The sequence below is a fragment of the Centruroides sculpturatus genome, unplaced genomic scaffold, assembly GCF_000671375.1.
Source record: "Centruroides sculpturatus isolate CEXI.00-Female unplaced genomic scaffold, Cexi_2.0 scaffold816, whole genome shotgun sequence".
Taxonomy (NCBI): Eukaryota; Metazoa; Arthropoda; class Arachnida; order Scorpiones; family Buthidae; genus Centruroides; species Centruroides sculpturatus.
In genome coordinates, this window is record NW_019385183.1 from 160,460 (window position 1) to 182,670 (window position 22,211).

Genomic DNA, 22,211 nt, shown 5'->3' on the forward strand with positions numbered 1-22,211 from the left:
AAATAAATATTTGTAAAATTTAAAAAAAATGTAATTAATACTGTGGGGTGTTTGGACACCCTACTGAAAACTGTTGTTTTTCTCTTACTGGAATTTCTGCAGCATCGTAGTAATTTCTGAGCATGCTCTGTACATAAAATCGTGAAGCTACTGAAGAGGACACACATATTTCTTCCGAAATCTATGAATAGTGCAACTTTTAAAACGTTGGGGTGGCTAAACACCCCACTGCATTACCTGGTAATTAAACGACGACCGGCGTTACGTTAAAAATCCCGTGGAACGGCGGATCGTCCTAACCGTCAAAAAATGCTATCCCGAAGCAAAAAAAAATAAATACCTTGTCCAGGTTTCTTCTGTAGACTTCGTTTAAATGTTTCACGTAGTCGTCTCGTTTTTTCTTGAAGGCGCTAAAAGAAAAATTTTAACAGAGATTGCGGCCGAAGTTTTCATCTGTAAAACGAAAACTTCGACCACAACCTCGCTAAACAATTAGACCGGGTTCGATCTCGTTAATTAAATGCCGGAAAGTACTCCGAGACGGATCGATTACCTTCTATTCACCGACGGTCGGGGTATTTTTACCTTCCAGTTTCCGACGTTTTAAACCCCGCCGCGTGGTTAAAACGCGGGTTTGGGAGTATTAAAAATTGCTTTCTTCGTAAATAAATGGAAACTCCGCCGTATCGTTCGGGCCGAAGGAACACTGGCGCACTTATTTAGCACGTCCGTCGCTACCGGCGTATGTTAGTACGAACGAGCATACGGTGTAACGTGGATATTGTACGTTCGCCGCACTAAAAATAACCTGAGAATAAAGACGAATTAGTATCGAGTATTTATCCAATTTTTAATGATTAGAATTCTTCGTTCTGGTAATCGTGTGCCTCGACGCTATCCATTTCCAGTTGGACCATTCCGGGTAAAAACCCTAAAATGGCGTCTTATCAAATGCTACAAATTCGGAAACATTTAAATCTTCAAATCTGGACAAAAAAAAAAAAAAACCATGGAATTCGTGCAGTCGTCGTCCTAGCTGTTTCGAAGCGTGAGAAAAAAAAAAACTCCAATCTCGAATACAGAACGGAGATTTCTATAAATTTCCGTAAGTGAAATTCGTTAACGAATTCCTAAAATGGCGGACGGCTCCGACCATTCTTTCCGGTGTAAATACGGACGACGTTGCGCCATCTGTTTTTATAAACTCGCACCATTATTACTTTTTAAAGTTAAGGCCGTCCTGGCATTATTTATATACATTCGATTATAATTATATAATCGAATGTATAAAGTGTAAATATAAATACCCATTTTAATTGCACCATTGTTCCTTAAAGGACTTTCCGCCACGGGGAATTTCGAAAAGTGCCGTGAAACAACCGTATCGAAACGGCAAAAGAAACCGAAAGGTGGAATGAAAAAACACAAATTCCCTCGCAAGTATGGAAGCGGCCATTTCTCCAGACCTTATTAATGTAACGACGAAATTATCGGGAAGACGAACGGAAGTTTCCGAGAAATCGCCTCCTACAAACTTCCGGGATAAACGAACGGGACGGCGCGTGGGAGTAAAGACGAATTACTAGCACCCGTTCCTACCGGAGAGCCCTCCATCTTCGCACTGGTTTAATTTCGTTACTTTATCCGCCGATTAACGAGAAAATAAAAATTGATAAAGGAGATACCGTCATTTAGCAGAATTAACTTGTTTTTTACCTCCAATCGAATTTACCGACGACCACGTCGAAGCCGTAATCCCCGTGATCCCGGATGGTTTCGGCGTGTTGGGCGCAATAATAACTCAATTTCTTCGGCACGCAGCCGACGTTCACCTGGAGGAAATCAAACAGAATTAAAAGAATTTATTTTCCTCCCGCCGATGGCATTTTATCGTACTACTAAATTTACCTACGCAAGTTCCGCCCAGTCGGTGGGACTCGATCAGGGCCACTTTGGTGCCGAATTCGGCGGCCTTGCGGGCGCTGGCTATGCCGCCCGATCCTCCTCCTATCACTAAATATTCGTAGTGTTCCATCCCCGCGTTAATCGTCCCGAAGAATCTCTTACAAAGTGCGAATTTCCTGCCGAAAATTCTCATCGGACGAAGGCAAGATCCGATCCAAACACCGTAGGCGTAAAATAACCGCGTTACGCCGTCTGGTGACATTTTTTCGTAACTAAATGAAATCGATTAAAATATTATTTTTAGTTTTCTTACATTAAAAAAAAATTGCGCATAAATTCCGAAAACGAATAAAAATACGCGGACGACGGCTTTTCCATTCCGTCGTTTTGTCCCCGGGTGGCGTGATCGGCCACCCGCCGTCGCTCCCGTCGACGTTTTAAATTTAACAAAAATGATTTAAATGGCAAATAATCGAATAAAAAATGCGCGTAAAAGGCCCGGAAGTGGGAAACGTCCGGATGTGATTTTATTCGGAGAGACGAGATAACGCGCCATCGAGAGTCACGTGTGGGGAAGTCGCGGCCTTATTGGATTAGAGAGGAACCGTTCGGAAGATGGCGGCGCCGAACGGTGGCAACAGCCAGCAACTGAGGAGGAGGAACGTGGCCAGAGACGTTCGTCAGACGAACAGCAACAGATTAATTAAAGAAGAAAAAGAGAATAAGTGCGTCGCGCTCTCTCCCAACTCCTACTGGCTGAACAGAATCCTATTTTTGCATTGTTTGGGTTTTATTTACAGTGAGTTTCCGTTTGTTTACTCTCTCTTTTCATCAATTTCTTTACCTTCTTTCAGCATTTTCCTCGTAATTTCGGTTTCGTCTAACGCTTAGCCGTCCAAATAATTGGCAATTATTTAATTAAGAGTCGGAAAACCAATCGATATTTTGCATCTCGAACGTATTAATCCAGTCGCATTTTCGGTGTCGAAAGCACAACTTATCCAATGAAATACTTCCATAATTAAAGTGTTCTCGTACGATATAAAATATTTATATATTACGTTAATTAATCGAATTTTTTCCAAATATTAAACCTTGGTTGACGTTTCGTCTGCCGGACGCCGTACAGTCACCGCCGGTGTTACGTGCCATCCCTAGGAGCGAGAACTAAAATGAAATATACGTCTGGCCGCCGCCCTTTGGAGTCTTCGACTTTGAAATTCTGCCGCTGCCTTTCCGGTTCCACCCGACTCCTCCGAAAATTGGTTGGTTTTTTTTAAGTCTTCTCCGCCGGTCGCCGAGGGAAACTTTATCCGCCTACCGACCGTGTCCGGTGGACTGTTTTTGTTTTGCCGTGCCGTGCACCTCGACGTATTTCCGTTGGCATGCGGTCGTGTGTTTTTTGTCGGTAATTGTACAAATTGTCGAATATCTGTACGTAAAAACATACGTGTGTAATGCGTGTTGGGTTCTTTGGTGGCGTAATAATTTCTCTCTCTCTGGCCGTCGTAAATTTGTTAAATGCCACGAAACAAATTAAGCAATTGAAGTAATACTATGTACGGTACCTGTATGATGTGGTAAAATGAATTGATAATATAATTTTGACCTTGGTTTTTGAAGAAACCTGCATTTTCAACCTCTGCTTCTAAAGGTTGCCCGAATGTCGGAACGAACCGACAAAAATTATCGCTATCGACTGTACTCGAAAGTTTACGATTTGAACAATTGATGAGTTTGCAAGCTCATTTAGAGAGCTGACGAAAGACAGATAATGATCGTACGGATGGGAAGGCATCGGTGCAGTTGGAAATATTTTGTAGTCGATCGAGTACCGTGTATTGGGCTTCTTGCTCTAAAATGAAAACATTAAAAATGAACATATTAGATTTTATTAGGAAATATGAGAAAGTATTTCCTAATGAAATTCGATGTTTTCACTTTTTGATACTATTTACAAAACTGTTGTTATTAATTTTAGCAAATTTTCGCGCAAAAACAAAATAATAATTTTCTTTCGACCGAAAGAATCGGAGATGGAAAACGTCCCGCGGTTCGAAGAGTTGCTAGTTTTTGAACGACGAGAATTTGTTCCAAAACGACACGTCCAGAAGAATGCCAAATATTTTTAAGACCAGATTAATTTTAAAATGAAATGTCAAATTGGTATTTTTTATGGAAATAGAGTAAAAAGGACAAAGTGTCTGTGCTTTGATATACGAGCGGAGCAAGGTAAATACAAAATTTCTGACAGATCAAACGTAGTAATAAATGAGTGAATTAAATATTTAACTTTTAATTGGAATATTTTTTTCCTCTGTAGACTAAAATTATGGATCGATTCGTCAGTAAAGAGAATCAAAACGTTCCGAGGAAATATGAAATCAAAATTGATACGCGCGTGACATATCAAGCTAAATGTTTTAAAAGCGCACAAAAGATTAACAAATTTTGCCATTTCCACAACTTTTGAAGAAATTAACAATAAAGAATGGCTTGACTTTCAAAATTGAAGGTACTTTTAGTTATTTTATTTATAAGAATACTTAAAATACAGTTAATTTTAATAAAAATTTTAAAGGGTATTTTTTTATTTTGTGAAAACGATCGTAACATAAACTTTTAGATCCTAGATATTCCTATTTTTGTTTTCTCCATCCAAAAATTTATGTCATGGTTAATAACAGTCTTTTCTTAAATTTAAATTGACAACTTATTTAATACTTAAATGATACCATAGATGTAATATATCTATATTACAGTATTTTCAGAAAACAGCAGAAAATACAGTATCTACTGTATTTTCTGCTAAGTTTTGCTGCAACAAAATTTAATGTTGCAGCGCTTGAAAATTTAATGTTGCAGCGCTGTTCTTGAAACTGTTCTTAAAAAGGAAGCAGCAGAAAATACAGTATCTACTGTATTTTCTGCTGCTTCCTTTTTAATATCTAATAAACAAAAATACATAGTATGATCCAAAAGTTCGGAGACTTGGCTTAAAATTCTTTACCTTAAAAAGTTTATATTGCCGATGCACAACCACCTTCAAAGTAATCACCTTGGGCAACAATACACTTTTGCCAGCACTTGTGTAACTTCTGGAAGCACTGCTGGAAGCCATTTTTTGAAACCTCCCGTAAGGCCTCCTGCGATGCTACTCTCACCTCATCTGATGACACAAAACAACGTCCCTGCAAATGCTTTTTCATTGATGGAAACAAATAAAAATCACACAGGGCTAAGTCCGGTGAATAGGCGGGGTGTAGAAGCACATTAATTTGAGTTTTGGCGAGAAACTGTGTGACCATTTGAGACCGATGTGCAGGTACGTTGTCATGCAGAAGGTACCAGTCTCCACTTTGGCAGATCTGTGGCCGTTTATGACGAATGGATTCCCTCAAACGACATACAATGTCTAGATAATGCTCCTTGTTTACTGTTCTGCCTTCGGGAATAAATTCTGAATGAACAATTCCTTGAGAATCAAAAAACACCTCCATCATGACTTTTCCTTTGCTCGGTGCATGTTAAGATCTTCTGTTAAAATACACTGGCAACTAGTCTTTGATAAGTGAGTAGCCGCAGTGATTTTTTCAAGGGTTTGGTGACAATCTTTGTGAACACATTGAGAGACCAACTCAACATTTTTCTCGTTCCATGAAGTCAAAGGTCAGCCAGAGTGTTCATCGTCTGCGATGGATTCTCGGCCCTCTTTAAAACGCCGATGCCATTTGTGCACCTTTGATTACGCCATGGTAAAATCATCATACACCTTTCTTAGCAATTTTAAAGTCTCTGTAGGTGTTTTACCTAAACACTGACAAAATTTAATGTTGCAGCGCTGTTCTTGAAACTCCATTTTTATTACATCGCAAAACAAAGGTAACTATCTCTGAAAGAAAACAACAGCGCTCGTGGTTTAATCACGTGGCATGGGCGAAACCAATCTGAACACATAGGAATGGTTTGATAGAATCAATTTCATACGCTGTAACTTCAAATACATGCTTTTGTTGTCATACATTACTGCAGTCCCCGAACTTTTGGATCGTACCACGTATATTGATACATATGAAATCTACATTTCCTTGCCCAAAACTTATGTTAGTATATATAATACATTATATAAATTATATATAGTATTAAAAATTATATCAAATTTTTTTGACTTGATATTAAGAGAAATTTTCTGACTATATTTATGTCTTTCTCATCTAGGAATGAAACAATTTGTTTACAAGAAGAAAGCTACATAGTTTGTATTAGTCCAATATCATCTTCACGGGTAAGTAAAAGTTACACTACCCAACAAAAAAGTCTTTTTTTTTTTTTATACCTCCTTCAAATTATTCTGTTATGCAAACATCCAAACAGACGGTTACGTTTAAAAAATCAAACAAACTAAGCCGTCTTTGGTTCTGTTATTTTCGGTTGCCTGGAACAGAAACCTGTCATTTTAATTGAAATTATAGATAGACACAAGTTTTTATAATAATACTTTTACAGATTAGTATATGGATATAGCACAATATGTCTGTAAAAGTTATTCTGACGTGGTTTTCTTTATTTACACCATTTTGACCATAGTCAGATACATTAGGATAAGTTGAAAAATAAATTACACCGATATAAATCCATCAAAATTTAATAAAATAAAAACGTTTTTAATCATTTTTCAACGATCATCCTCAGTTACCAAAAAAGAACATTAAAAATGACGACTAATAGGCAAACGATCAAACATCTGGAGAGGTTGGAAATCTATAAAGCGCACATGAAAACCAGTTGTATAAACAACCATAGAGATGCCGACTCATTGTCCACTGCATGGAGGTCCTTTTACAATTATTAATTTATCACTATTTATTTAGTTTACTTGTTAATTTTTCATTAGTTCGTCCGCTAGGGCATTTTTCGTTAATTTTTATTTTTATATTTATTTCGAACGCATTTTATGTTCTATATTTAATGTTTTATTTTTGGTAACTGAGGATGATTGTTAAAAACGATTGAAAACATTTTTATTTTATTAAATTTTGCTGGATTTATATCGGTGTAATTTACTTTTCAACTTATTCTACCTCCAGTATGTTTTGGTTATATACATTAAAATAGGAATCCACATTTTTATGTAGAATCCGGACTGTGTTTTGATCCCATAGGGAGTCAAAAGCAATAACTATTCTATAAGCCGAATATGACTTTTACTCAAATTAATATTTATTTATTTCTAAGTTTTATAATAAATGTTTGACAGTGCATCTTGTATTTTATCTTATGTTTATCGGTCTTTTTTGGTATTTAAAAAATCGGTGAAGATGGATTCCTACTTTGACCGACTATACTCGACGTCTCGAGTGACAAAAGTTACCATACTCTGCCCGATTATGGTTGCTATTGATTCTTACTAAATTTCCAAGATAAATTTAATTTGTCAAGTGTCGTCTGCCGGAGGGATTGCGATAAATTGTTCCAAAACCCAATAGGGAAACACTGTTCCGGTATAACACTTTAAATGGTATGCTCAGTTTAGAAATGTGTGGTATCAGTTTTGTGTTTCGACTGCTTGTTTTATTTCACTGAAAGTGCTTCTTGTGATATTGATTCCTATTATTAGTGGAGTTACATCATTTACTTTGTTAGTAAATGTACAGATATCTAATCTTCAATCTCTGAAAACTGTGATGTGATGTGACTAGGGTTTTTCAAATAGGATCCCAGTTGTTTTTTTAACCCGGGAAATCCCATATATTTCTTAAAAATTCACTTTTTCTTATTTTGTGTTAAGGTTGAGGAAATTTTGCAAATAAAGTATAATTAACTCATAAGCAGTCAGAATACATTTGTATTTATTAATTTTAAACCTACTTATTAGTTTTTTAAATTTTTGCTTGTTATGGCACATCACAAATGGTCAATAATCAATACGTGGCTTATTTGTGGCAAGACTGAAAATTCTTTACTTGTCAGTAATAATATCTGGAATAATTGTGCTGATGCTGTCTTAATTTTTAACCATGCCTAGTAGCTGCTTCAATAACTGCATAACACCAGGTTGTGCAAATTGGGCAAAGATACAAACAAGTACGAAGTCTGTACTCGTTTGTATCCTTGCCCAATTTGTACGATTATTAAAGACAATCAAACTGCCAAATTATCAGGCTATAAGCTTGATATTTCTATTAATGCAGCCGAGGTAGACAAATCAAGAATACTAGAGAGCAAAAGAAGTACTACAATCTCGAAAACGAACTAGAAATCTTCCAGGCTACAGGCAAAAAAACACATAACATGTACATAGAAGCCCAAGATTTCATTAATGAAATTACACATAACATGTGTTTAATGCAGTTAAGAGAAGACAGAATTCCACTCTCATCAATTGAATCGGAAAGGGCATTCTCGGTAGTGGGACTTTTCATTACTAAAATAAGAATCAAATTGAGTGATCAGAGTATTGACCATCTTTGCTTTTTAAAATCTTATAATAATATAAAAATTTACAATAATATTTTGTTTTATTTAAAAAACAAAAATTACCTTTTAAGTTAGAAATTTGATCTAAGTTCATTTTTTTCTTTAAATTTTCAACTCGATTCCAGGTATTTCTTTTGTTGTTGTATGCAGTTTCCAGCAAATTTTAATAAATTTTTTTCTATTTGTGAAAATTTCTACGTAATTCAATGATAATTTTTAATATACCATATATTTCTGCAGATAAGACGATAGTTGAATCATAAAAAAAGGCCCCCAAAATCCGGGGTCATCTTATAGGACAGATACAAAAACAATTAGATTGAAATTTATGTAAATTAAAATCATTATTAAGAAGTGGGAAAACCATAATTATATACTAGTAGAGAGTAGGGTATGTCCACAAAATAGAATGGCCCATACAATGTTTTTTTGAATAGTCAAGGTCATTACTCGAATGCCCGAATCAGTGTGAATGTTTGCAACAATAGCAAGACAGTGCTGCCAGATGCAAAAAAATAAAATTTGTTCCTTTGAAAAATTCCAAATAGGACATAATTCTGTATATGCTATACAGTATTATTATCCAGATGATGATCGCCGAACTAAACTAAATTCATAAATTCATAGGCCATTGATAGCTTGGGGGTTATCTTATAGGACAGATATTTGCTAAAACTATAAAACTTTAACAAAAATTTATAGCTCATTTTATCTGCGGAAATATACGGTATATCTTGCACAGCATTATTAATATGATTTTGAAGGTCGCAGAATGTATTAAATTACTTTAAAAAATGAAAAATAATTATATCATTTGATTTCAAGATATTTTGTATATCTTAAAAATAATTAATTCTATCCCGGGATTTCCTGGGATCCTGGGAAACAGTTCACTTTTATCTCGGGACAAGCAAAAGACCGGGAAATGAGAAACCCTAGATATGACGTTTCCTTGCCAATTTGCAAAACATGGGCATCAAAACTGATAAGATACCCAGGAGGTACAAATCATGTTGGGTAGTGGTTAAGTCTTGTGTAAATATGTCTTTTGTATAATTCATTGCTTAAGTTTAACATTTTATAATTTATTTCTTTTTATACATATACTGTATATATATATGTTAATTTTTATTTATCACTATTGTTTTATAGTACAATGCAGATTAATTGTTGTCAGGGAGTAGAAATCCCTTGTCATAAGACATTTCCAATTATATGTAAAATAAAAAATGTTTTTGTAATATAAGAAGTATGCTTTTTTCTTAATTAGAAAACTCATTAAAAATTAAAAGGTAAAACCATGTTATATTTATGTTGTTTTCATAGAAACAATAATGTCATAGGTTAATTTGCACGACAGTTTTGCTGACATATTATGCTTCTAACATTCTAACAATGGCTTAAACCTAACATGTGATGTTTGGATTCTTTCCATTCACGATATAGCTACTTCATCTGTACGATCATTATCTGTGAAATGAAACTAGAGCAACCTATCCACATATATGAGAAATTTCATAGTAAATAGAACTAATTGGTAGAATCAGTACTATCAAATTTCGTGTAAACAAAATAAAAAAGTTAGCATTTAAATTGCTGCTGGCTTATTGACCCATATTTCAATTGTGTATTTTTTCATTTAGGTTTTTACATGTAATTTTGATTTAAGAAACAAAATTTACTTTAATCCAATTTAATGTAGAATTAAAAAATTTTAAATCAGCAATTTAAATATTTGCTGATATTAACAGGTGCCAATTAAATATTGCTGATAAAATTAACAAGTTTTAAATTATGTTAGGTGAACCCAATAATAAAATTTAAAAGTTGTTAATTAAACTAGTAATTACTACTAAGTTAAAATTTTCAGAAATTAATAATTGATTCTGTCCAGTTTATAATGCTAGTGCAACAGATTTGAAATTCAAATCTTCGACAAAACTGTTATTTTATCTATCAACAAAGTCTCTTATTGTCATATTTGGGAAATATTCTATGTTAAATTATTATTCACTTTTTAAATACAAGTGAAACTTTATCTTAAAATCATCTAGCATGTACACAATACATAAAGTATGAACTTAGGAAGAATATATGCCACTTTACTTCTTAATTTTACATTAAACATAAAATTAGCGAAACCAAATAAATAGCTAAAAATGCTCCATAGCCATTATGGTAATGATTCGAGGTAAACTACATATCAGACTTAATAAGAATGATTTGTATGCAAGAATCGTTTATTTTACTCAATTATTCTCACAGCAATGCTCATTAGAACTAGTATAGATTCTTTTACTTATAGGCAACTTACTTTTTACAGAAGTTCGGATTCTTTTTACAGTTTTCTGATTTGATTCTGAGTATGGAAAGAAAAGGGAACAGTTAGTTATTTCTTCCAATGTCAAGGAATACCTTAAACATCCATCACTAGGAAAGGAAATTTCATTATTTTAAACATGACTACTATTGCTACAAGAATTTTGACATGTTAGCATTATAATGACAAAATCACCGAGTAATGAGTAAGATATTTTCCAGCATATATCAATAGCATAAACATCGGCTTATAACTTGACCTTAAGTTTTTAGGTCAAAATTCTGGTCTAGACCTGTATCTTCTGTATAAATTGATTTCCCAAATATACAGTAGGATACTGGTAGATTAAAACCAGGGCTGTGGAGTCGGAGTTTTGGTGTTTGAGTTGGAGTCATCGAAAAATTCGCCGATTCCAACTCCCTTTTTACTTACCAACTTGTTATGTATATGAAACGGAGTCGGAGTCGGAGTCGGAGTCGTCAAAAAATCCGCCGACTCCAACTCCCTTTTTACTTACCAACTTGTTATGTATATGAAACGGAGTCGGATGGTAAGGAAAAGTCGGAGTTGGAGTCGGTAGATTTTTACGCGACTCCACAGCCCTGATTAAAACCAAAAAGTGAATGTTGTATATAATAATTAATGGTAAAAGCATATAATAAGGCCGTATTGCTTTCATTAAGACACTAATGGTCATATTCACAACTAAGGATTAAGAGTTAGAAATTAACCAATTACCGTACACTTAACCAAATAAGCATTCACTTACTAAAAGTAAACTCTGACTTTCAACTCTTGGCTGTGAATATGATTGTAACTGTAATACCTTTCAATATACAGTATAATAAGATTATGATTATATAGGAATTTGGAGTGTGATCTACATACTGAAGATTTTTAGTTGTTTCTTGATTTAAGTTACGTGAGTAAGAACTCTATTATATATCAGATCTCAATAAATATATTCAAGCCAAAAGACAACACCTCCAATAAAATATTAATAGTTACATAGTACAGAACACTGATAGTAACATAGCATATAGTATACAATGATAGAACATTGAATCACTGTCTCTACTTACACTCTACTGTTTGCATTATTGATGTACTGTACTGTTGAAAACAGCATATGTTGTAGTATTCATTTATACTGAATTTTTATTATGTAAATTACTAATGTGTTTACAAATCAGTTTTAATATCTGTGATTAATCTATTGGAGTTGTGGTAAGTATTGCTTAGCAATTGTTAAAGTGCTGTTTTACTTGTTTATAATTGTATGTAAAAGGTTTTGCATTTTATATGTCATATGTCAATACCGTTTTTTTTTTCTTATTAAAAATGTAACTTACATGCTGCTATTATAGTAGGTTGTCTGTGATACTCATTTATGTAAGGCTAAGCTTTTCAACAGTTTCCTTAAGAAAGTAGATACAAATCTGATAGAACATGAAACATACTCTAAAAAGATGCAATGAAAACGAGCAATTACTTATTGTGAGATTGTCACAATATCAGGCTGCAATTTTTAATAATGTTTTTAATTAATTTAATTTAAAATATATTCTCTCTACCTCAAATTAATACTGTACTGTGGTGTCTTGCCCCCACACATCATACTTTTCCTTTAGCTTAGCAATGGAGTCATGCCAGTCATCTATCTAACATCTTTTAGGGAAATTTGAGTTAAAATAACATGACTTCTGGTTTGTATTGAATGTTCTTATATAGTTAATCGGGGCCTTCTAAGGTTTCCCTATCTGGTCTCGTCTTTCGTCTATTTAACTCCATTCTCGAGATTAAGGAAAAACAGATGGGCAACAGTGGGAATTTATAGGTCTACTATTTTTTCAAATTGCATACCAATTGGTGATGTTTTGCCAGAACTCTTTGTCATCTAAGTTCTGCCTTCATTAAGGAATGGTACTTCAGAATTCATCTAGACCCAATGACTAATTTTTTAATCTATAAACCTGTTATTTGTTGAGATGTAATCCTTTTCCCTATCCCAAGATATTAGGTACCGTCAATGCAGAGAGGTATCATATATTAATATATCATTAGCAGTAATGTATATTCAGATATCATAAGAGAAGCATTGGGAATAGGTCTTCAAAAATAAATCTAATAAGTTATATACAGAAACTAAAAGCAGACATTCTTTCTCTATTTAAAAAATCATCTGAATAAATAAGTATTTATAACAAAATTTCTTTTGATAGAAAATTTAAAACATATGATGGTATTTTGTATTTCGAATGCTTGAGCTTAAAACAACAAATTATGTGTTTGTTTTTATTGTTATTGTTATTATATTGTTATGTGTTTGTTGTTTTAAGTTTATCAAAATGGATATTATTTAGGATTTGGGAATTAATTAATTCAATTTCCAGTACTTATAATGGGAAAAATTTATTTGGACTTCGAGCAATTCGGAGTTCAAATGGCCTCCTGGAATGAATTGAATTTGAAGTAACTTCCTTGAGGCACCAATGTATCTCAAGGAAGGCTGGGAGAGCTTTATGTTCAAGATGAATATTTAATAGCACTGTAGTTCTATTAAATATTCACCTTGTATTTACAGAAAGGTAAACAGAGAAACAAGTGATTTCAACAAAATTACCAATTTCATTTCCAATTATATCTTGCTAGCAATGTGCAGAATTATAATTCTGTACAAAGTGATAGGGTTGTTGGGCAATAGTACTCCAATATACTGAAAGTTTTCACATCTCCCGACCTTCTTGCCATTCATAGTATCATATAGATGAGTTTGGATTATCAATCATGTACAATTTTATAGCATGTTAGTAATTTTGGTCAAAGTTACTTTATAAGAATTGAGCAGACCAATTGCCTTAATATATAAGGCAATTGATTTACTTTTGTAAGAATACTTCCATTAGGGTCTTACCCTTGTATGAAAAATAAGTATTCTTCATAAATATAGGTTAAATCGTTAGTAAGGTATTAAATTTTTAATACATTTTGGAACATCTCAACAAAAGGCAACATAGACTGAAATATTTAATAACACATTTCATATTACTGTACTGTACATTATCTGTCAGATGTCAAATACCAAATTTGTGCAGTATGTGTGTCTATACACATATATATTGTGCAGTATTCTTTGCCATACTATACTGATAGATTTCTTACAAAGTAAAATTAATATTTCTAAATTGAGTTTTAAAATTCTATTAAATTTAATAATGTTTTTTAGACTAATCTTATGAGGACTGTCTTCCCTATATAAGAAAAGTAACTTTGATTTACACAAAATTTAAATTACGAAATCAAATGGATAGTAGTAATTGAATTGTATTTTCTCTTAAGTTACAAGTTGATACATTCTACAGTAGTTTGTAGAATATATCAACCAACATATATCAATTACAATTGTAGATTGATAGATTTTAACTGTTTTGGAAACTTGCATCCTAAATGGTTGCTTTTGATGTGCAATATATTTGATATTCAATAATTTAAATAAATTATTGAATATCAGAAGAGGATCTTAAAATATCCTATAAGCTTCTAAAAACCAATGCTCTACATGAAAAAATAATTTAGAACACAAGAAATCCTAGAGACATTCTTGTAATTCATAGTTCATATACTTTATTAATTTATATCAGTCATTTGTGATTTATTACTCTTTTTGTATCAAAGGTGTTGCATTTTTGGTTGCCTGTCATCAAAACAAAGCGTTATTAGGTAGAAATGGCTTACTACCAGTGCATCTCTACTTGAAACAGGTAAACTATAAATAAATATATAATTCTCTTTTTTAAACTTTTATGATTAGTTATGTATTAAAAAAACCTATTTTATTAATTATGGTACAGGTTTCTGTAGAAATAAATTAAAGAAAGTTTCAGATAAAAAGTTAAATTTGTATAATATAATGATGGAATTATTTTGAAATTTAAAATGCAATTTCCCCTCCTGGATAAAATAAAACTCTCTACAACCAATAACCGGTACAAAGTATGACTAAGCAATAAATAACAAATGTTCTCATAATCTCTTCTGTTATTGGTTGTATATAGTCTTATTTTATCATTATCTCAGTGTGGTATTCAGATAGGTATCCCTTCTGGAATATGGAGGTCTAATTTTATTGTAATTCAGGAGGCTCATTTAAAACAATTAAGTTTCCTCTTTGTATTACATTATATATTTTGAAGATGTTAGCTTGTAACACTTAATGGAGCATCTTCTAAATACATTTTTTCCTGAAAGTTTTGAAACTATCATTTTTCACTTTTATACATGGAATTTGAAATGATTAACTTTAGAGCAACTATCAAATTAAACACAGTTTACAACTATATAAAGTTTTCTCAATATTGATTAGGTATATAAATGTATTTTATTATGAATTTTTTATATAATAATAATTCCAGAATAAATAAGATTTCAATGTTCAACAAAATCAACCTAAGTACAAACGTTTTTGAATGGTTTTGGGTCTAGATGGAACTTCTTATTTTTCAAAAAATGGAATAGTTTGATCCATTTTTGAAAAATAAGAAGTTCCGGCTAGACCTAAAACAGACTAGTGAATGTAGTTGAAAATGTTCATAAATCATTACTTCACTGCTGATAAAGTACTTAGGTTGACCATTAAACATAGATAGAAATTCCAGCTTTTGAAAAGTGCAATTTAAATAAGATTTGAGTTATTAGTTAATGTTTTTTAACTTAAACTTTTTTAATTTGACAGATAAAGGAACAAGCAGAAGGAAATCCTTTTCAGTGTTTCTTTTATGCGCCTACGCTATTATGGCTGGTAGACAAAGAAAATATCGACTTTTACCTGGATCTTCTAGCTTATACGGGACTAGTTATTTCATTATTGATCACGGTCACCGGGTGTTCTAACATGATTGCCATGATAACTTTGTGGATTCTTTATCATTCTATTGTTAATGTAGGACAAAGGTGGTATGTATATGTTTTTTTAATTTATTTGAAATTAAATAGGTATACAAAATTTATTTATGTGGGTTTTTATAATAAATTATAGATATGCTGTTGAATATTATATCATTATATTTTAAGAGATTTCTACACAGTAAAGAATACATAACAAAACATAGTGCCATTTTTTTACTATAGTTTGCTGTATTTTCTAATAAATTATTTCATAAATAATATATTTATTCATAATATATTAATTGATAATGATAATAATTGCGATCCAAAAGATTCATTTCTCTCCATCAAGCTCTTGCACAACAAATAGCATACACTATAAAAACATTCACACAACTGCACCAATTTCCTCACACAAGGGATCACATTTCTGAAACCAAAATCAAATAAAACAACAGACCCATTGTATGCCTTCCTACATTGTACAAAATTATAACTTCCTGCATTATGAACAAAATCTATGCACACATAGATAAACATAATGTTCTTACAGAACAGCAAAAGGACTGTTGCTGATATCATGTCAGCTGTAAAGAGCAACTCTTGACTGACTCATTAATACTAAGACATGCCCATCAAAAACACACAAACCTTCACATACATAACTACAAGAAAGCTTATGACAGTGTTTCACACTCTTAGTTATTCCATACATTAAGCTTGTTTAAGATACACCCCACGTTAATTACACTTTTAACTACTATAATGCAGCATTGGAAAATCACATTACACTTATATCACAATAACACTAAAATTGTAACAGATCAAATTCTCATAAGACAAGGTATATTCCAGAATGATTCCCTTAGCCCACTCTGGTTTTGCATGGCCATTAACCCTCTATTCACTACACTTACTAGCACACAAATTGGATATAACTTAACATAGACAGACAGATAGCACTTTCTTACATCTTCTTTACATGGATGATATTTAGATATATGCTCCCAAATGCACAAAACTAAGCAAACTCCTGAAGATTATACAGACTTTCTCTCATGATATCCAGATGGAATTTATCATAGATAAATGTAAAACATTGCACATTGAAAAAGGTGTTGTTGAGGATGATCCCTTCAAACTTGACAGTGGAGATTACATAACAATTATGAAGGAAGGAGAAACCTACAGATTTTTGAGGTTTCACCAGACCAAAGTAATTCGACATAAAAAATAAAAACAGAACTTACTAAACCATGTTGTAACAAACTGAAATCAGTACTAAAAAAACAAAGTCCAAAAACTTAATAAAAGCCATTAACATATGCTATTCTACTACTCACCTACTCATTTGATACCATTCAGTAGATCTTGAGTACCTCAACTGTAAAACCCAAACAATACTCACTAAGTATAATACACTGCACCATCCCGAATCAGCTAAGGAAAGGCTTATCCTATCACAACTGGAGGGTGGTAGGTCTTATTGACATTAAAATTCTTCTTCGGAAACAGATAGATTCACTACAAAGTTTCTTCCATACCAAACAATAATTATCATCACTATACTATACATTGTCCAGACTGATGGTAATTATACACCATTAAACCTAAGAAACACAAAGTATGAAGAATACAAATGAGCCTGTGAATACAGAACAACAAGCATGAATGCGAAAAACACTCCACAGTAGATACCCTGCTGATCTTGCACAGCCACATGTTAAAACAGAATCAAACTACAGGCTGAGAGATGGGAGTTTCTTTGGGGAAACAAGGCTTTATGATTGCAATAACCAATTCATTAGTACAAAGGCTTACTGGAAACACAATCACAGATACATTGGATGGCACATGCAGGAAATGTCATGCTGCAGAAGAAACTATACAGCATATTGCATGCAGATGGACACAAAAGTCTGGCACAGAAAGACTATTTATGTAGAAATAACCAGATAGCTAAAATAATTCACCAGTACATAGCAAAGAAATATTTACTAGCCACCACTAAAACATCGTATTATAAGTTTATTCCACAAACTATCCTTGAAAACACAACACACAAACTACAGTATATTTTGACAGAGCAATTATAACATATAAAACACATCGCAGTAACACCAGATATTATCCTCATTGACAAAGTGCACAAAACTACCTATATCATTGATGCTGCAACAAATACACATAATATACAAAACAAGTCGAAAGGTCCAATGCAAGCATTGGGGCATACTAAATTACAAATAAAAATAATAATATACTGAGTATTATATTGTAAAAATATAAAATAATTTATATTGTTAATTTAAATTAATCTAAATAATAGCTAGGGGTGCCCTAGTGGCCGTTTTTGGCATACTGTGACAAAGAAAATGCCCAGTTTTTCAGCTTTATATAGTAGTTAGCTATACAGAAAAATAAGTAAATATTCTGAACTCTCTCAAGAAGTAAAGTGCCTGTGGAAAATGAATGAAGTCCATACCATAACAATAGTTCTATCTGTCACAGGAGTTATCCCACATTTGTTACATAAAAGTATATAAAAGCCTGAAGACAACAGACATTCACTCAAATTTATATAGATTATTGCAAAAAAGTTATTATACATCTAAATATATAAAATTACTTGTTCTGACTGACTGAGTCACTGATTCATCATCGCCCAGAGCAAACTGCTGAACCTAGAGGTGAAATTTGGTACACAGTTAGGGTACATCTTGAAAACACACACTAAGAAGGGATTTTTTGAAATTCCCCCGCTGGGGAGAGGGAGAGCGAGAGCATTAAGGCTTAACCGGAAGAATGGCTTCTACTGTACTATTTTAGATGCTATTTTTTGTTTTCAACTACATTTAGTCTTCATTGAGTACTTAGGTGTATTAAATTGATAACATTTCAGACATTGTTATAAATATTTTTATATATATTTTGCTTTTTTAACCAAATGTTCCAATCATTTTATATTCGAATTTGTTATTGCATATTGGCTTGATTACAGAACGATTGGAAACATTCCAGAAAATTGATCAAATTGAAAATAGTTTGTTTGATTCTCAGCAGTAGGTGTTATATAACAATTACTATGATTGTTGAAATACTGAATATAAATGGGGTTTGCTTGCAAAACCCCTGCGGGCGAAGTCGTGGGTAACAGCTAGTTTCATATAAAGTGTCGTATTGTCAGAAAATTTCTCCAAACTGTTTATGGTTTTGTACTGGTCTGGTATCAATCCAAGAATGATACACAGTAAAAATAATAATTGTACAAACAAATTTTGATACTGGAAGTTTTCCACAAAAACAAGGAACATCAAGATTATGTAAAGCTTTAACTCTGGCAGGGAGTACAGAATTTGCATGTGACATATTTACTAGACATTATAATTATAAACACAACATTATTAGATGGCATTTGCACGTCCAAGCCCACTATGTTGTAAAAAGGTGTTGCTGAGGATGATCTCTTCAAACTTGACAGTGGAGATTACATAACAGTTATGAAGGAAGGAGAAATCTATAAAAAACATAGATACCATTTGAAGTTCTCACTTTGTTTTCTCTCCTGGAGATATAGATAATGTTATCTCATTAACAATTAAATGATAACTAAAAGCAAGATGCAAACACTTGTACTGAAGTAAAAACAATATAACCAACTGTTGGGAACCCGATCCAAATTATGGATTCTGTCCTGCTGGTTCATCACACAGAACTGGAATAACCAAATATTGTAACACAAAAAAACTTTAATCTTTAATCCCACTTTCAGACTCCACCACTTCACCACTCTTCCTCTCTCTACTGTCCTCCTACCTACTCTGACCATCCCTTTTCCTGCTTTTACTCCTTTCCTTTTTATGGCCCTTTGTCTAATTTCTTATTACCCTTTATAACTGTATGCAAATGAATTGCACATGGACCAACAAAACCACAATTGAGGATGAGGAGGTCCAGTATCACTACACTGACAAACACCAAGTACATTCTTACCTGGGTGTGCTTAACAATGACGATGCATTGACAGAGGATCGAATATGACTGGTTCTACAATTTTATAAAATTAACTTCTAACTTGAAACTTTTCTTATGCTTATACTGGTGTTATAACTTTATATTTTACAGTACAAAAACATATATTATAACTTAATGCTTATATGCATAAAGTTATAACATATGTTTTTGTACTGTAAAATATATCATGCACAAAATATAGTAACAACACACCTTTAAACTTGCACTTTGAGTACCTGGACATAGCTCATCACACAAATATCATAGGCACCATTAAGCAGTCATGGCCCTAAAGGCACTTCATTACATAATGATTTCTCAAATTTAGTTTTGGTTTTAGATGTGAAATATCTTGATAGCAGACAAATACAATCCATTCAAATCTTCATATTTTACATACGCGAATGATTTAACCTTACAATTGATTGTCGAGAAAAGTTTTCAAGAGTCATGATTCTGAAAAATATTGTAGAAAAGGTGTAGAACAAGGTGGAAAAAGAAAAAGAGAATAGAAGGGAAGAGAGACTAAAAGATCAGGAAAGAGGAAAGATGATAAGAGAATGTGTAAGATTATGAAAGAAATGCATGAAAGAGATTCAGATAACTTAGTATATGGAAAGAAGGATAATTGACAATAAGAAATGAGAGATTGTTTTAGATCTTGAATTCTATTAGGAGTGTATGCAATGAAGATAGAAAAAGTGAGAATAGAAACTTTTATTATATAAGGTCAAGGATTAGTATGTTAGAAATTACAATTGAATAATATTGGAATGATGTGAGAAGAAGACAACTAAGAAAATGCCTGATAAGAGAGGCACATCATGCTGATTCCAAATTCGGTTGGAAGCTTGCTAGATTACTGTATATTTAAGAGAATACAATAAGTACAGTGGGTGATCAGTTAACGAAGATAATCCATTCCAAGACCACCATGTTCGCTATCCAAATTGTTCATTAACCGATTATTGATTTACCATAGATTTTTGTGGGAATTTGATTAATTCATTCTGGAGACCCCAAAAAATAAATAAAAATTATATACTTTCTTATTATGTTTATTTACATGTAATAACAAACTAAAAGCAATCTCTCCATTTTTTCATGGATGGCACATCTTTGTTTCTCAGGTGCTATTTTCATTACTCCATTATCTGCTTGAGTCTTTTTGATTATATCTTTCTTAGCTAAGATTGTATCTACTGCAGACCTGTTGAAGTCATCTGCTTACAATATCAGACATCATCTGACCACTTTTTGCCTTGGCTATAATCTCTTGTTTAGTTTCTATAGTTAACACAGTTCTTGACACTCCACTCTTTTTAGGCTCCATAATATTAAGTTTTTTAAATAAAAAATTCAGAAAAGCACTTACAAAAATTCTGAGAACAGAAATTAACTAGTGCAAAGAAGGTTATATATACAACTGTTAAAGTCTCGTTCCATAAACAATGTATAGATTCCATTAAAAATACAGTTTTACAAATCTTAAATGCAGCATCACTTCTTTTATTTGTTCTGTCAGGTAATCGTTATCCAAACGTGTTTGTTGTCCGAACATAAAAATCTTTCACAAAATTGTTTGTTGTACGATTTGTTTGTAGTCTGAACTGTTCATTAACCGATCACCTACTGTATACATTTTTGTAGCAAGCTTAAATTATAAAGTGGTGAGCGAGCCGATGCCAACAAATTATTGGAAGTACGGAAAGCCATGACAACGGGAAACTGTTGTAAAAGCGAAGTTTTACAGACATGAAGTAAATAGGAAATCTGGCATATATGAATGGATAAGTTAAATTACTTAATGGGATGCGGAACTTAAAGAAAGCAAAAAAGAGACAATAAATTTAATATTAGATAATAAATTATATATAATATTTAGGGCAATTTTTAAAGATTTGAAGATGTCTGAAAATAAGTTTAATAAATGATACTGTACAAACTGGATAAAAATGTACAAAAGAACAATCAATTATTTATTGTGACATCATCACAATGGTGGGCTGCAATTTTTAATCAGATATTTTTTATTTATTTAATTTAAAATATATGCTCATCATCTCAAATTAGTAGTGTCTTTCCCTCGTACATAATACTTTTTCTGTTAGCAACAGAGTCATGCTGTCACCTAACTCCTTACAGAAGAAAATTTTGGAATTGAAATAACACGACTTGCTGTTTGCATCGGAAATTCATACACAATTAATTGGGGCTTCCCACCCCTAAGCTTTTTCTGTATCTGGTCTTATTTTTCATTTAACTAACTCTGTTCTCAAGATTAAGGACAGACACAAATGGGAATTTATAGATCTACAATTTTTTTCAAATTGTAGTCAAATAACAACCACCTTTACCTCATCTAGTAATAATAGGATAAAGGTTATTGTTTAACTGTTTTTTAATAAATTTTTTCTAATTAGAATATTTCTTGAGTTAAATCTTGAAAACATTTTGACAATTTGGAAGTAATTGACTTCTTGATTAAAGGTTTGGTGTATGTTAACAGGTATGACATGGGGTCAATTTTTCTACATGTAGAAGAATTCATAACTGTTTATTGTTGACTTCTAAAATATTAGTTTCAAGTATCTAATCGTTAATCATTTAA

General features: G+C 32.6%; 2 protein-coding genes and 1 long non-coding RNA gene across 5 annotated transcripts in view; 2 read left to right on the forward strand and 1 right to left on the reverse strand.

Annotated features, from left to right (window-relative positions):
• Positions 1-2,177, reverse strand: part of LOC111635858 (glutathione reductase, mitochondrial-like) — a 14,352-nt gene extending 12,175 nt beyond the window's left edge. For all 3 annotated transcript variants that reach the window (XM_023380968.1, XM_023380969.1, XM_023380967.1), the window contains exons 1-3: positions 1,913-2,177; positions 1,717-1,832; positions 341-410 (exon numbers count right to left, since the gene is read on the reverse strand). In XM_023380968.1, the coding sequence (XP_023236736.1) occupies positions 341-410; positions 1,717-1,832; positions 1,913-2,167 (441 nt within the window). In that variant the 5' untranslated portion in view covers positions 2,168-2,177. The remainder of the gene's footprint in view (positions 1-340; positions 411-1,716; positions 1,833-1,912) is intronic.
• A 75-nt stretch (positions 2,178-2,252) lies between these two features.
• LOC111635861 (lipase maturation factor 1-like) overlaps positions 2,253-22,211 on the forward strand; it is a 50,603-nt gene continuing 30,644 nt past the window's right edge. The window contains exons 1-3 of the mRNA XM_023380977.1: positions 2,253-2,704; positions 14,378-14,463; positions 15,435-15,655. Of these exons, the coding sequence (XP_023236745.1) occupies positions 2,521-2,704; positions 14,378-14,463; positions 15,435-15,655 (491 nt within the window). The 5' untranslated portion in view covers positions 2,253-2,520. The remainder of the gene's footprint in view (positions 2,705-14,377; positions 14,464-15,434; positions 15,656-22,211) is intronic.
• On the forward strand, positions 2,717-6,244 carry LOC111635860. The gene is made up of 3 exons (XR_002758447.1): positions 2,717-4,137; positions 4,229-4,420; positions 6,124-6,244. It is a non-coding gene; the product is annotated as an uncharacterized LOC111635860 (long non-coding RNA).